Here is a 14,256-nt window from a genome sequence, read left to right on the forward strand (position 1 = left end):
TGCCTCAGCCTCCCAAGTAGCTGGGACTACAGGCGCCCGCCACCACGCCTGGCTAATTTTTTGTATTTTAAGTAGAGACGGGGTTTCACTGTGGTCTCAATCTCTTGACCTCGTGATCCGCCCGTCTTGGCCTCCCAAAGTGCTGGGATTACAGGTGTGAGCCACTGCGCCCGGCCCTGGACTCTCAGTTCTTTTCCACGGATCTAAATGCCTATCCTTAATCCATTACCACACTGAGCGCATTACCATTGCTTTGTAGCAACTTCCAACATTAGGAGGTGCAAATCCTCCTACTTTTTTCCTCTTTTTCAGAATTGTTTTGTTATTCTGGGTCCCTTGCAATTCTACATGAATTTTAGACAGTGTACACAACTGTCCAGCGACATCTTAACAGAAACCCTACAGAATATGGCTATGTGCAGGGGTATTTATAATCCACAAGGTAGTATCATCAGTGCTTACCTGCCATGTGCGGGACAGCTGTGGCTACAGAGACTGTGACAGACACTTGCACCATTCTTGGGCTGCTGGGCCCTATGCCTGCAGCTCATGCAGCCACACGATGGGAGGTCACCAGAGAGCTGCCCACCGCAGCCTTGTCCCGTGCAGACATCACCACTAAATCCTGGGTTTATGGTCACACACTCACACATAAATAAAAACAGAGAGAAGGCTGCTTTGAATGGGTTGGGGAACAGGGATGTGGCTGCACCCTGAGGATAAATTACAGAGCAAAGCAGCTTACGCTCTGCCCTTGCCTGGTATTATATGGGGAAGGCAACTGCCTGTCTTTCTGGATGGCGGCCACCCAAACCACTGGTGCAGCTATCTAGGGGGATAAAACCAAGCTAGTCCAAGAGCCCTGCTGGGGCGAGAAGTTGGGGAAAACAGGAATAATCTGACTAGTTTCAGCACCCACTCCTTTGCTTCTGCCCCTCCAAACCTCTAGGACGACCGGCTACAATCTCGAGAACCTGCCTCCTCTCCATGAGATTCTCCCTCGGGCTTGAGGTGCAGCCCTGACTTGGATAGTTGCTTGGTGAGGAAACACCAATCAGGAGTGTTAATTGTGCTTTAGGGGATACATGGGACTCCCTGGGGAATCCTCCTTTTCTTGAGAAAAATAAAGTCTAACAGCTTCCAGGGAGAATGAGATTATCCTACCCGGAAATAACAGTTAACAACGGTGACAGTGATACTGGACACAGATGACAATGGACTAATATTTGAAGAAATGAACAAGAAGGGAATTCAAACCCAGAATTTTAGATCCATCCAAACTGTCCTTCAGATGTGCAGGCTAACAAGAATTTTTACAGGCACACAGGGCCTCAGAGGTTTGGTCATTTAAAGTCCCAACAAGTGCTTTGTGGAACTTGACAAGCTGATCCTAAACTTTCATAGGCAAGCAAAAGACTGAGAACAGGTGAGACGCTCTTAACGGTCAAGTTGGGAGGACTCCGGGCCCCTAGCATAGCAAGTAGCACCAAAGCTGCCATCATTAAGTAGTTGCTATTGGCTCAAAGAAGGTAAAACAACAGAACAGAGGAGTGAACCCAGAAACGGACCCGTGCATACGTGAACACCAGACGGACAGCACAGCTGGCACTGCAGAGCTGTGGGGAGATAATGAGTCTGCGTAAGAAAAAGAACTAGCTGCTACTTTATACAAAAATCAGGTGAGTTGTAGGTCTGGGTTTTAATTTATTTTTATATGTTTGAGACAGGGTCTTGTGCTGCCACCCAGGCTGGAGTGCAGTGGCGTGATCACAGCTCGCTGAAACCTCTGCCTCCCAGGTTCAAGGGATTCTTATGCCTCAACCTCCTGAGTAGCTGGGATTACAGGCATGCGCCACCATGCCCGGCTAATTTTTGTATTTTTAGTAGAAACAGGTTTCGTCATGTTGGCCAGGCTAGTCTTGAACTCCTTCCTGGCCTCAAGTGATTCATCTGCCTAGGCCTCCCAAAGTGCTGGGATTACAGGTGTGAGCAGGTCTGAGTTTTAAAAGGCAAACAACCTTTAAAAGGATATGATTATAGGCTGGGCGCAGTGGCTCGAGCCTGTAATCCCAGCACTTTGGGAGGCCGAGACGGGCGGATCACGAGGTCAGGAGATCGAGACCATCCTGGCTAACATGGTGAAACCCTGTCTCTACTAAAAATACAAAAAAAAAAACTAGCCGGGCGAGGTGGTGGGTGCCTGTAGTCCCAGCTACTCAGGAGGCTGAGGCAGGAGAATGGTGTGAACCCGGGAGGCGGAGCTTGCAGTGAGCTGAGATCCCGCCACTGTACTCCAGCCTGGGCGACAGAGCGAGACTCCGTCTCAAAAAAAAAAAAAAAAAAAAAAGGATATGATTATATATATAGAAAACCCCAAAGAATGGATGACAAGAATAGGAGAGTTTGGCAAGATGGTTGGCTATAAGGTCAATATGCAAAGGTCAAATAAATAAATATACTCCAGTAATAAATAATCAGGAAAAGTAATTTTTTAAAGTGTATACTAGTATCAAACTATATAATAGTATCAAACTATAAAATATCTAGGAATAAATCTGAATTCCATATAAAACTTTACTGAAAGATATTAAGTAAGTCATAATGTCATATATGGAGAGATATCCCATGTCCATGGATACAGACTTATTATCCTAAAGATGTCAGTTTTCACAAAAATGGTCAATGGATTCAGTGCACACTCAGTCATTATCTCAAAGGCCTTTTCCACTGAGTGTGGCTGGAAGATTTGAAGGTGTACATGTGGAAGAAAAAAGGCCAAGGGTAGCGATGATACTTCTGAAGATGAAGAGTAAAGAACAGGAATTTTCCCAGTCAGTTCCAGAACTTACAAAGTTAGAGTGAACACAGGGCAGTATTGGCATAGAAGTATCAAATTGACACAGCCAGAATTCTACTTTTATATGTGGAATTTTGATACAGTGGGGGAAAAAGGGACTTTTTAGCATGAAGAGATGAAAAATCCAGTTTACCCATATGCATAAAAAAATGGGCCGGGCGCGGTGGCTCACGCCTGTAATCCCAGCACTTTGGGAGGCCGAGGCGGGCGGATCACAAGGTCAGGAGATCGAGACCACGGTGAAACCCCGTTTCTACTAAAAATACAAAAAATTAGCCGGGCGCAGTGGCGGGCGCCTGTAGTCCCAGCTACTCAGGAGGCTGAGGCAGGAGAATGGCGTGAACCCGGGAGGCGGAGCTTGCAGTGAGCCGAGATTGCGCCACTGCACTCCAGCCTGGGTGACAGAGCGAGACTCTGTCTCAAAAAAAAAAAAAAAAAAAAAAAAAAAAAAAAAAAAAAAATGAAATTGCAGCCCAGTTTCTCTCACACACACAGTCTACTCAGATAGATTAATGACTTACATGTCAAAAGCAAAACTTTCAATCTTTGAGAAAAAAATATACATGAATAACCTTCTAACTTTGGTGTGGGGAAGGATACTTTTTAAAGAAGGCCCCCAAGTTGTTAACCACTAATGCTTGATAAATTTGATTATGAACTTTTCTCTATTAAGAAATACCACCAGGCCGGGCGTGGTGGCTCAAGCCTGTAATCCCAGCACTTTGGGAGGCCGAGACGGGTGGATCACAAGGTCAGGAGATCGAGACAATCCTGGCTAACATGGTGAAATCCCGTCTCTACTAAAAAAAATACAAAAAACTAGCCGGGCGAGGTGGCGGGCGCCTGTAGTCCCAGCTACTCGGGAGGCTGAGGCAGGAGAATGGCGTAAACCCGGGAGGCGGAGCTTGCAGTGAGCTGAGATCCGGCCACTGCACCCCAGCCTGGGCGACAGAGCAAGACTCCGTCTCAAAAAAAAAAAAAAAAAAAGAAATACCACCAAGAATAGGGAAGGACAAGCCAGAGGCTGGAAGAAGATAACTGCAGAACACAGAGCTGACAAAGGATCAAAACATGTAAGAATTTTGACAGATGAATAAGAAGAGTATAAATAACCCAACAAAAAGTCAAAAGGCGTGACCAGGCATTTCACAGAAGCGAAGAGTACAAATAACCCAACAAAAAGTCAAAAGGTGGATCAGGCATTTCACAGAAGCAGACACCTTTGGTGGATGCCCAGGAAGACAGGCTGAGTCACATCAGTGCTCAGGAGGTGCAAACCCAGATCCCAGGGGTTGCATCACACCCGTTCTGCCTGCAGGATCTGCAAACCTGGCAAAACCTAGTTCTAGAGAGACTGGATTCACTGCTTATCTTCATCACTGCTGGAGGGAGAGCAGACTGCTATCGCCTCTTAGAAAATGACTTAGTGTTCTCGTGTAATTCGGGCGTTCACACATCCTCATCCTAGATCCAGCACTTCCACTCTCACACACGTACTGGAAAACCTGTACAGGAACATCCACTGCAGCACCGCTCGTACCAAACACAACCTACGTGTTCTCTGCACAGAGAGGGGAGAAAAGCCGGTCAATTCACTCAGTGGACTCTGTGCTCAACAGTGGGTGTGAACAAGCCACAGCCGCCCAGACCGCATGGGCCAACCTCCGTCCGAGAATGCGGAGTGAAAACACAGGTCTAACGATCACACACGGCAAGATAATTATCTCGCAAAGAAAACTCACTTATTGTTCTGCCACACATATATGTCCGAAAAATATGTTTCCTCACCTTCCACTCTGAAGAAAACAAAGGAATTCTAAGCACCAAGTTCAGGATCATGGTTAACCGAGGGGAGAGAACAGGGAGTATGACGGCAAAAAAGATAGAAGGTGTTGTTCACATTCAAGTGTATAGGTCGGGTTCTTGATTTAAAGTCATTATTCAAAGACTAATTAAATGAAAGGTAGCTAGTGTGAGAGTGCAACATGAATCAAAGATCATGACTAGCTTTGCACATCGAGGGGCCGTTAAAGGTTCGACTTTTCATGTTATCACTTAAAATCATTTTGCACCCACCAGAGCATGAGCATCTCATGCCGGCAAACACATGAGTGCAGTGACCTCGGGGCCAGCCTGGGGGTCATCTTGAATCTCTCCTGCCAAAGAGACCCAGGGGAGTAACACGTGCCCCTCTAAGTTCTGAGTTCTAGGAGATGAACGCCTGGTATTTAAAGGGTGGGACACAATGCGAACCATCTGATGAAACTTTCGTTTTAGTTCCCTTAAAGGTCCACACCTTAATTAAGAGAATCCTTCACTCACTGCGTCGATGCACAAGCCAGTCCTCCTGGTGCTCACAGGGGCTAGCAGCAAGTCCGGACCTCATATGGTGAGGGGGGAATGTGAACTTAGGGTTCAGCGAAACTGCCACTTGCAAACGCACCCTCTGGCACTGCAGGTGCCCTTGATGTGTACAGATGTCCTTGAGAAGCTGAGGGCAGGGCCTTGCTGGTGAGACCATGCTCAGTGGCTCACACCTTTACCAAGTACTAGGCCTTCTTTGGAGCTGGGTTGAGGGGTGATCCCAATCTCAGTCTGTGGTGTGACTCAGGGGAGGACAGGTCACCGGGTGCTAGGAGAGCTGTCCATAGAGGACACAGCCCCCAAGGATTAAAACCCAGAGAAAGGCAGAGTCTGACTCAGGCTGAGGAACACACATGCATTAGTGCTGCCTAAAGGGGAGCTGCCTCGTGAGCTTCCGGGAACTCTTACTGCAGGTGCTGAGCAGATGCTCGGCGCCCCGCAGGGACGTGCTGGCCTCAATTCTCACGAGGCAGAGCCCCGGACTAGGAGACAGTTCAGGTCCTGCATAACCTGAGTGTCCACAGGGCCCAGCTGGTCCTCGAGCTGGGGCTCGCCCAGTGGCTGCTCCCTTCCCCTCCTGACTCCACCTGCTCCTCTTCGGAGAAGCGAGGGGTGTAGGGCCCAGAGGCAGGGGCTGGGGTGGGCTCTGTTGCATGTGGAGGCGAAGGAGGGAAGGGGAGGGGAGGGGAGGGGAGGGGAGGGGAGGGGAGGGGAGGCAGCGGCAAAGCCAGTCTCTCTAGCTCAGACCCTGGGTGGTTTGGGTGGGTCTTGCCCCCTGGCCTGTTCCCGTCGATGGGGTCCCACTGCTTGGGTGGTAGCTTCCCCCCATCTTCCCACGCTAGGGTGCCTGGTGCTCAGCCTCCCCTTAGGTTCCTCACTGTGGATGGTCCCTCCTGCCTGCAGCCTCTAAGGCCCCTGAGAGCAGTCAGTCCCAAAGTCCCCACCAGCACTGCCAACTTACTCCCGAGGTCCTTGTTGCCGTGTTCAGGGAGCTGGAGGGCCAGGCTGACCTGCTTGGGGGCTTCCTCGGTGTGCTCGAGCTGCGCTGAGGCTGTGGGTTCTAGGAGAAGCCAGGCGGTGACCACATGGTGCAGCTGCTTTGCACCCGGATGCTCCTGGGGCCACCCTTTTGACCCGGATGGTCCTGGGGCCACCCTTTTGAGTGCTTCTATACCTTAGGGAGCACGGATGTCCCTGGTGGGGACGAGGCTCCCTGCATGGCCCGGTGCCTCTCAGCCCCAGCACTGTCTCCCCTGAAGGGCTGGCCCTTGCGCTCCTGCTGACCCTCTGGAGGGGCTGGGCTTTCCACTTGCAGGGCCCCTCAGAGCTGCTTCAGGGGCAGCCAGCAGTGAGCATGCCGAGAGGCCCCATCCTCACGGCTGATGCGGTTGCTTTCTTCTTAGGGTCAAATTCTGCATTCCTCTCCTTCCACCCCCTGCTTCTTGGAGGGCTACGGCACCCCCTGCTCTCCCTGATCTGCCCTCAGCCTCTGCTGACCTTCCCCATGTCCTTGCCCCCAATTGCATCACTTCTATGCAGGGTTCTCAACCGCACCCTTGGGCATTTGATATCTGCTTCCATACCTGCAAGTACAACGGGCCCCCGCTCTGTACTCCAGATCTCACCTGCCCACCACTGGGCGTCCCGGGCAGCTGCCTGCCCTCTCCCCAGACACCTTGCCGGGGCTCTCTCCCCCGCTCGCCATGCGGCAGTGACCCCAGGGCTCTGGTCCCTCCTTGCCAGTCTCCCTGCTGCGTCCCCTCCCTCCCCTGCCTGGGGAGTTTTTGTTCAGAACGTGTTCATTAAACTGGTGACTCGGCTCTGCTGGGGGATTCCAGGAGGATGAGCACCTGGCCTTCCAGGTGAGAGGCAAGGGCCAGAGAGGTGCCCTCTAGGGCAGGGTGGTGCCTGCCTCACTCCTGCCAGCATATCTCAGGGCTTGTGTGTCAGAATCGCAGGCAGATTCCCGGAGCAGCCCTCGCCCGGTAAAGCGGGTGGGAAGGGGCCAAGGCACCTGGGCCCCCCATCGGCCTTGCTGCCGCCGGGAAGATCTTGCCAGGACAGTGGCGGAGGATTTGCTGGACCACACTCCGAGTGGCAGGTTAGACCCTCATGGCCTCCTGCCCATGGCTTACTAAAACAAAGCTCAGAGCCCTACTTTGGCAAACAAAGCTGCTGTAACGTCTCAGACCTGCTTCTAAAATGTTTATCTTCTCTCGAGTGCCCTGCCAGCAGCCTGTGCCTCCAGCCCACACACTGACGTGAGGCCCTCACGAGCCGCCCCTGCCGCCATGGAGATGCATGCGTCCCTGGCTGGAGACTGCGCTGGGCAGTGGGGGCGGGCTCATCATGTAGGGGGCAGGGGCTGGTGAGAGGGGCAGCGAGGATGAGGGTTGGCCACTGAGGTGGGTGGGGAGGCCCCGGCACTCACGTGATCTCACGGTGGCTGCTTTGCTGGGTGAGCTGCCGAACCTGGCGCTCACTCTTCCTCTGCCGTCCACGAGCTCCGAGAACCTGCGGGGAGGGTGGAAGGGTCACTGCCGTCCGAGCGCCGCCTCGGGCGATGGGGCCGACAGGTGGGGCATGTACCTGGGGGGCTGGGTGGGGGTCTCGGGGGCGCTGTGGTCATTCAGCAGGCGCAGCTCCGGCAGGCGCGCCGGGGGCGGTCTGTTCCTGAGCACCCGAGGGTGGTGTCCTCCCTGGTGCCAGCGTCTGTCAGCGCCATCCCTGGGGGCTGCAGGGCAGGCAGGAGGAAGGGGCTGGTCTGGGGCTGCCCTCTGCTCCTGTCCCTGCCCCTGTGGCATGGGAGGTGCCCCTCACACTCAGCTGTGCTTGGAGAAGGGAAGGGGGGTGTGTGAGCGAGCTGTGGTCATTCAAAGTGCTTGCAGCTTCCCCAGATGCCCTGGGTTCCCTTCCAGCCCACCCGCCACATCGCTTCTGAGGAGAAGCCACGCACAGCCACGACAAAGGCATGCACTGGCCTGGGAGTCGTGAGGTAGGGGCTGAGTGTAGGCCCCTGCCCCTGTCACTCAAAAGGGGCTGGGCCTTCCAGCTAGGACTCAGGTCCCAGGCTGCCCTGGAGACACACTTGTTCTCCCCAGTTGGCCTCCGGATGGGACACTTCAGCTGGGAGTCCCCACCCCAGCATGTGCCCTGAGAGTGAGGGCGCAACCTGTCACCCTAACAGTGTCCTTCAGCCTCCTAGGCTGGGTCCTCCTTCCCTGTGAGCCCCCCTTCCCTCTCACACTGAGGCCAGCTCACGGAGGTCCCAGCCTGCCCCTTCCACCTGGCTGGTGGGCTTGGCCCCAAGCTGGTGGGGGTGGCAGGATTGGGTCTGAGAACTCGCCAAGCTCATGTACTTCGTGTCCCCAGCACAGCCTCACGGGTTGGGGAGGAGCCTGGGGTCGAAGCCCCCTTTTCCCTGGGGAGCCGCCCCCTGCTCTGCTCTGTCCGACCGTGGCTACTCCTCCCTGCTTGTTTCCGTCTCTCTCTTCTCTCTCTGTTCTGCTCCTGCATTTTCCCACAGCTCCTTCTGTGAACTTGGAAGACCTAAGTGGGGCATTCAGGACCCTGGTGGAGACTGGAAGGGCCACCTCTGCACTTGGGAGCAGACCTGAGCCCTTCAGAGCCTCTGTCCCCACTCCGAGCGGCTGTGCCTCTGCGCCCCAGCATTCCTGCTCCTTGCAGGCCCCTGCCCGTGGCCTCCTGGCCCTTTGTTTGTGTCCAGCGGCCCCTCATGGGTCAGGCCTGGGCTGCACGGCCACTTCCGGGGGCGTCCTCCTCGCTGCCACCCTCGGCACCCGTTTTCAGGTGATGCTCAGCCTGTCTGGGATCCGCGGGGGCGGGGTCCGGCACAGGCTGAGGCTCCACGTGCTTGTTATTCCAGTTGTTGGTGCCACGCGCCCATGAGTCCTTCCTTTCCTCGTGGGTTTGAAAAGCCTCCCCTTTCATACACAGACTCCCCCCCTGCTAACACGGTCCTGTTTCTAGGCTGTCCGCCTGGCATCCCAGGCCCCTGCAGGGCCAGGTCAGTCCTGAACAGGGTGGAGGGCTGGCAAACACTGCCCCACCCACCCGCAGGGCCTGCGGCACTCACAGGTGATGATGTAGAGGTGGGCGGGCTCGCTGTGCAGTGGCCCGAGCTCCGTGCCCTGCACGGCCGTCACGGAGAGCTGGTACCGCCGTCCCGGCAGCAGGTCGCGCACTGTGTAGGACGCCAGCTTCCCATTGGGGACGTAGCGGCTCTTGGTGCTCTGGCTGGTGGTCACATTGATGACATAAGCCTCCAGCAAGCTGCCTGGAGTCGGGGCATCCCAGACCACGTGGGCAGAGGTGGCCGTGACTCGGGCGGCCGTCAGGTTTGCTGGAGGCAGGGGCCCTGGACGAGGCAGGAGCAGGGAGAGGTGAGGGGGTGCCCACAGGGTCTTCTGGTGAGAACACAGTTTGAGAACCTGACAGGGGCTGCCGCAGCCTTGCTGGAAGCCAGGTTCTTTATTATGGAGAACGGCACAGCACCGAGGCGGGGTGTGGGCTAGCATGCACGGCAGCAACTCCCAACCAAGAGGCCTGCAGGCCCCCGATGCCACCCTCCCCTCGGGTTAGGATTCACCCTGTGAAGCCCCCAGGACCTGTCCCATCAGCTGGCGCCCTCCCTGCAGCACTGTCGGTTCCCCTGAGCCTGGCTGCGCAGAGCCCTGGGCAGACTCCCCTACCCCACCAGCCTTTCCTGTGCCTTCCCAGGCGGGCAGCATCCGAGTGCACAGGTGGGCAGGGGCCTGCTCAAGCCTCTGTTCCTCACGGAGGGAGCTGCAGCCTCCCCTCTGCCCGGTTCACCGTCCCTCCCCTGTGTGCTGACTGTCTGTGCTCTCGCCCCTCCCATGCACTGGGGAGGGGGTGTGGGCCTAGTGACACCAGGAGCTTAGCTAGAGGGGGCTGGTTGCAAGGTGCAAGGACCCTGGACAGCGTGGGTATCCCTGGCCCAGTGAGTTCCTCTGACCCTCTGGTCAGTGCCCAGTAGGAACTTCATGCTGAGGAGCTACCAAGAGCCTTTAGAGATGGAGACTGCCCTGGAGAGCTGTCCCAGCACAAGGGCCCAGCGCAGCTCAATGGCCCCAGCAGAAGAGACGTCCGGGAGGCCAGGGCTGGGTTTCTGGTGTTGGGACACTTTGGAGAGGACTAGGGGAGGCTGGAAGGAAGCCAGAGCTTCTAGAAGACGGCCTTTCGTGTGCCAGGGGCCGCGCCGCTCTACTCACGGGTCCACACGTGTGTTGGCGCGGTGGCCAGGCTCTCCGTGGGGTGCTCCTCTCCCCTGAGCCCACTGAGGGTGGTCAGCTGGATGGTGTACCTCCTCCCAGGCAGCAGAGCCCTGTGGGCAGGAGGTGACGAAGAGAGAACAGGGACATCTGGGACCTGTGTGTGACTCAGCTGCCAGACTGCAGCTCCCCTAGTCAGGAGGTGACCGGCGGGAGGTCGTCCTGCTGCTGGTGGCCCAGGCAACCTCCAGGAGGGGCACACTCACAGCCCTCAGAGCCGTGTGCTCCTAGGATGGGAAGCCGGCCCATACATAGTCTGGGAAGCAGCGGAGGATCGGGTGCGCCTGGGGCCACTACAGTATTGTCAGAGGGCCGGTGTTCAGATGGGACAGGCCAGAGAAGGGGGAAGTGGTCGCTGTGCGGGAACGGGGGACAGGCAGGCCCGATGCCCCTCGGCGCAGGTGAGTTGATGTAAATTCTCAGGAAACCACAGGGCAACGTGAGGCCAATGCTGCCCCAGCCCCAGGAAGCTGCTGGCTGGCATCTTCCTTCCCACTCGCTCTCCGGTCTTTCCCGGCACCCCTGCCTGTGCTGAGCACGAATCGGAAGCTTTCTCTCTGGTTGGTGCCCAAATCACAGGGGTCCACTGTGGGACTCCTGGGAGAGCTCGGGGCTGTTACTATCTCCCCTCGCTGGCCGCTGCTCTCTGAGGGGCCAAGTCACTCTCATGATCTGTGTGGAAGACGTGCTCCCAGGTTTCCAGAGCTTTTCCTGCTCTTTATGGACACTTTGAAACACTACGAAGGTGTATCCTCTCTTGGCAGCTCTGATGAGGTGAGGCAGGAGTGAGGCCTCCAGGGTCAGAGGCTGGCTCACCTGAGAGACCTTTGCCTCCACCCGGGTGAGGAGCGGCAGGTGCACAGTCCACACACGGAGAATGTGCCTGAGACCTGGGCCCCGTGTCCCCGAGCCCCCACCCCTGCCCTCGCCCCAGCCCCATGCTCCGGGTGTCCCCTCTCACCCAAAGGTGAACCTGTCCACACTCCTTTCCACATCAGTGGCCTGGTCTCTGAGGGCCTCAGGGTGGCGGATGGACACGCGGACCCCACTGACGGTGGCATGGTGGATCCTGTGCAGGGCCCACTGCACCGAGATGGTGCTGGCCGTCACATTGGTGACCTCGAAGCCTTCCACAGGGCGGGGTCCTAGGGGGAATGGGCTACTTAGCAGGTGCTGGCCCCTCCTTGCTCCTGGGGGAGGGCAGGGGCTCAAGATGAGACCAGGCTTGGGAGGGTGCTGGGGGCCACAGAGAGATCCTGGAGAGGGTGTCCCATCAGCTACTCAGGGGACTCGGGCTGAGTGGGACGCCCAGGCCCTGGCCTCCAGGGCTGATGGCTGCGGAGCCCGCTGTGGGCCATCCCGCTTTACCAGAGGCAGGGGTCTTAACCTCCATTTAGATGTGGCGGTGACATGGCGGGGGATGGGCCGGAGTCCCTCTGGACATGAGCGACCCGGACCTCCCTTCTTTTCTGCGCCAGTCGACTATTTTGGTCTGACAGCACACATCTGGGCCCGGTCTGGGTGACACCGTCCGAGGAGGATGGACGCACAGAGCTCCCAGCGACTGCAGGGCAGGGGCCACTTCCCGCCCGGCCAGTCTCCTCCAAAGCTCCAGTGCCACTGCTGATGCGCCAGGCAGAGCCCAGAGGGCAGCGCGTGGCTCCCGGCAACTCAGCACCCCAGTCTGTGAACAGTGGTCCCTTCCACCCACCACGGCTGGCTGGAGTCCCCACTCTGCAGCGGGCACGGTGGGCTCCGCCTTCGCTCCAGATACCTTCCCAGGGCAGACCTCACATGGGGCAGCCTCGCAGGTGCTTCTTCCTAAAACAGCCCAGGCGAGCCTCCCCTACTCAGTCCCTGGAAGCTCCTCTTGACACCGCTCGGTGCCACCCGCACGTGCATCCAGGCTCCCCACTGGCTGAGGTGTGCTCTGTGTCGTTGCTGTGTTGGGAATTCCAGCTCCTTGGTGGTCACCTCCTGCAGGACAGGCCCCTGTGGGCCCCTGGGTGGGCTCGAGCTGCCCTGGATGCCTCCGCCTGTCCCTCAATGCCCTTGGCATTGGCCCCAAGCTGGGGCCCAGGTGTGGCCAGGAGGCCTTCCTCCTGTGACAGCCGCCGAGCTCCTCTCTGCCTTCCCACCACGCTACCCGTAGGTTTCACCGAACTCACATGGCCGCCCCGCGGGGCCCTGCCAGGTGCTCAGGCCTCAATGAATTCCCAGCCACCCACCCACCCATCACGCCACTTTGCAGCAGTCCGTGCTCCGAGCACCTTTTCCTCTTTCCTCGAGCCTCTAGCACCCCTTCCCCATTCTTGTTCCTGTGACTGAAAGCCACAGGTGTGCTGGGTGAGAGTCCCATGGCCCCATGGCCCTGCACCCCACCTTGGTTCCTGCCCAGCCTGTACCAAGATCCCCCGTGCTCTAGCTGATGCGGCTGGGCTCAGTGGAGGGCCAGCCTCTGCTTTCTACCGGCCCTGCCCCTGTCTGTCCACGGCCGTGTTCTGGGGCTCCCTTCTCCTCCCGGAATCCCTCCCAGCAGCACACAAGCCAGCTAAGCCCTGACGCCTTCCCTAGCGCGCTCAGCATCTCCTGCTCCTTGACGTGGCAACAACCCCCGAGGCTGTGCACAACCCGGGCCTCCCCTGCTCTCTTGGCGGCTCAGGCTCTCAGGGGGCTCTTCCCTAGGACTCTTCAGGGGTCACATCTGGTCACAGCTTTCGGTGCCAGCTCCAGGTGGAGGCTCTGGGTCTGTCCTTCCATCTAGGGCCTGCCCCATGGCTCTTCCCGATTAGCCACGGATACCTCTTCTTAGCACATCCCAGTGCTACATATCCCTGTGAGCAGGTGCCCCTCAAACTCTCCCCAGGCCTTCAGAGCACCCCAGAGTCCCAGCCCATCCAAACCTGCCCCCGCGGCCCCTGTCTCCCGCACTGGCTTCTTCCAGGGACCTTTTTGGGAAGGCCCCATTCCTCCCCAGTCCCACTTCCTAGCGCCACGCCTGGGGGTTGTGCTGCTCCCACTCTTGGCTCTATTCTATGCGCCCCAATCCCACGCTTGTATCTTGTGGACCCGAGGCCGCTCCCGAACAGCTCTGGCTCCCCAGTGCTCTGTCTGCAGCAGGGCGGTGCCTCCAACCCCCAGCTCGGCTGTCTTGCTGCTGGGAGAACTAGGGAGGTGGACGGCACGACAGCCGCCCTGCAGGTGCCTGGGGCCAGCGCTGCCCTTGAGGGGCAGGGGCTGGGCGGGGACGGCCAGGCTTGGGGATACTCACGCGTGCGGGCCAGCAGCACGGCAGGCCTGCTGATGTCATTCTTGTTGTTAGTGTTGCGCTTGACTGAGAAGACGGAGATGTTGTAGGCCCTGCCGGCCGCCAGGGCCCGGAGCTGGTGCGAGGAGCGGGTCCTGTCCACAAAGTCCGTGCGGCGGTAGGAGCCATCGGAGGAGACGTAGGTGACCGCGTAGCCATCAAGCATCTGCCTCGCGGCTGGGCCGTCGGGCGGGTTCCAGGAGATGGAGACCCCACTCTCCTCCACTCTCTCCATCTTGAGGGCCGTCGGTGGGAAGAGCTCTTCAGGGTTTGGGTCAAAACAAGGGGAGGGGACTGGTCAGCTGTCAACCGTGCACGCCTGGCTCCCATCGGCGGCTCAGCCGGGTCCGGCTCTTGGGCCTAACACAGCCATCGCTGGCAGAGTCCTTCTTTGTCCCCGGCCACGTACCTCCAGG

At 57.5% G+C, this 14,256-nt stretch overlaps 2 protein-coding genes across 4 annotated transcripts in view; both read right to left on the reverse strand.

Moving 5' to 3' along the window:
* The window catches only part of PPP1R7 (protein phosphatase 1 regulatory subunit 7), a 136,763-nt gene that overhangs the window by 117,070 nt on the left and 5,437 nt on the right, over positions 1-14,256 (reverse strand). The window lies entirely within an intron of this gene.
* Positions 1-14,256, reverse strand: part of SNED1 (sushi, nidogen and EGF like domains 1) — an 89,800-nt gene that overhangs the window by 17,752 nt on the left and 57,792 nt on the right. For all 3 annotated transcript variants that reach the window (XM_050752022.1, XM_050752023.1, XM_050752024.1), the window contains exons 21-27: positions 13,805-14,101; positions 11,495-11,678; positions 10,474-10,586; positions 9,318-9,599; positions 7,811-7,955; positions 7,653-7,735; positions 6,183-6,281 (exon numbers count right to left, since the gene is read on the reverse strand). In XM_050752022.1, the coding sequence (XP_050607979.1) occupies positions 6,183-6,281; positions 7,653-7,735; positions 7,811-7,955; positions 9,318-9,599; positions 10,474-10,586; positions 11,495-11,678; positions 13,805-14,101 (1,203 nt within the window). The remainder of the gene's footprint in view (positions 1-6,182; positions 6,282-7,652; positions 7,736-7,810; positions 7,956-9,317; positions 9,600-10,473; positions 10,587-11,494; positions 11,679-13,804; positions 14,102-14,256) is intronic.

The sequence above is a fragment of the Macaca thibetana genome, chromosome 12 (assembly GCF_024542745.1).
Source record: "Macaca thibetana thibetana isolate TM-01 chromosome 12, ASM2454274v1, whole genome shotgun sequence".
NCBI classification, from domain to species: Eukaryota; Metazoa; Chordata; class Mammalia; order Primates; family Cercopithecidae; genus Macaca; species Macaca thibetana.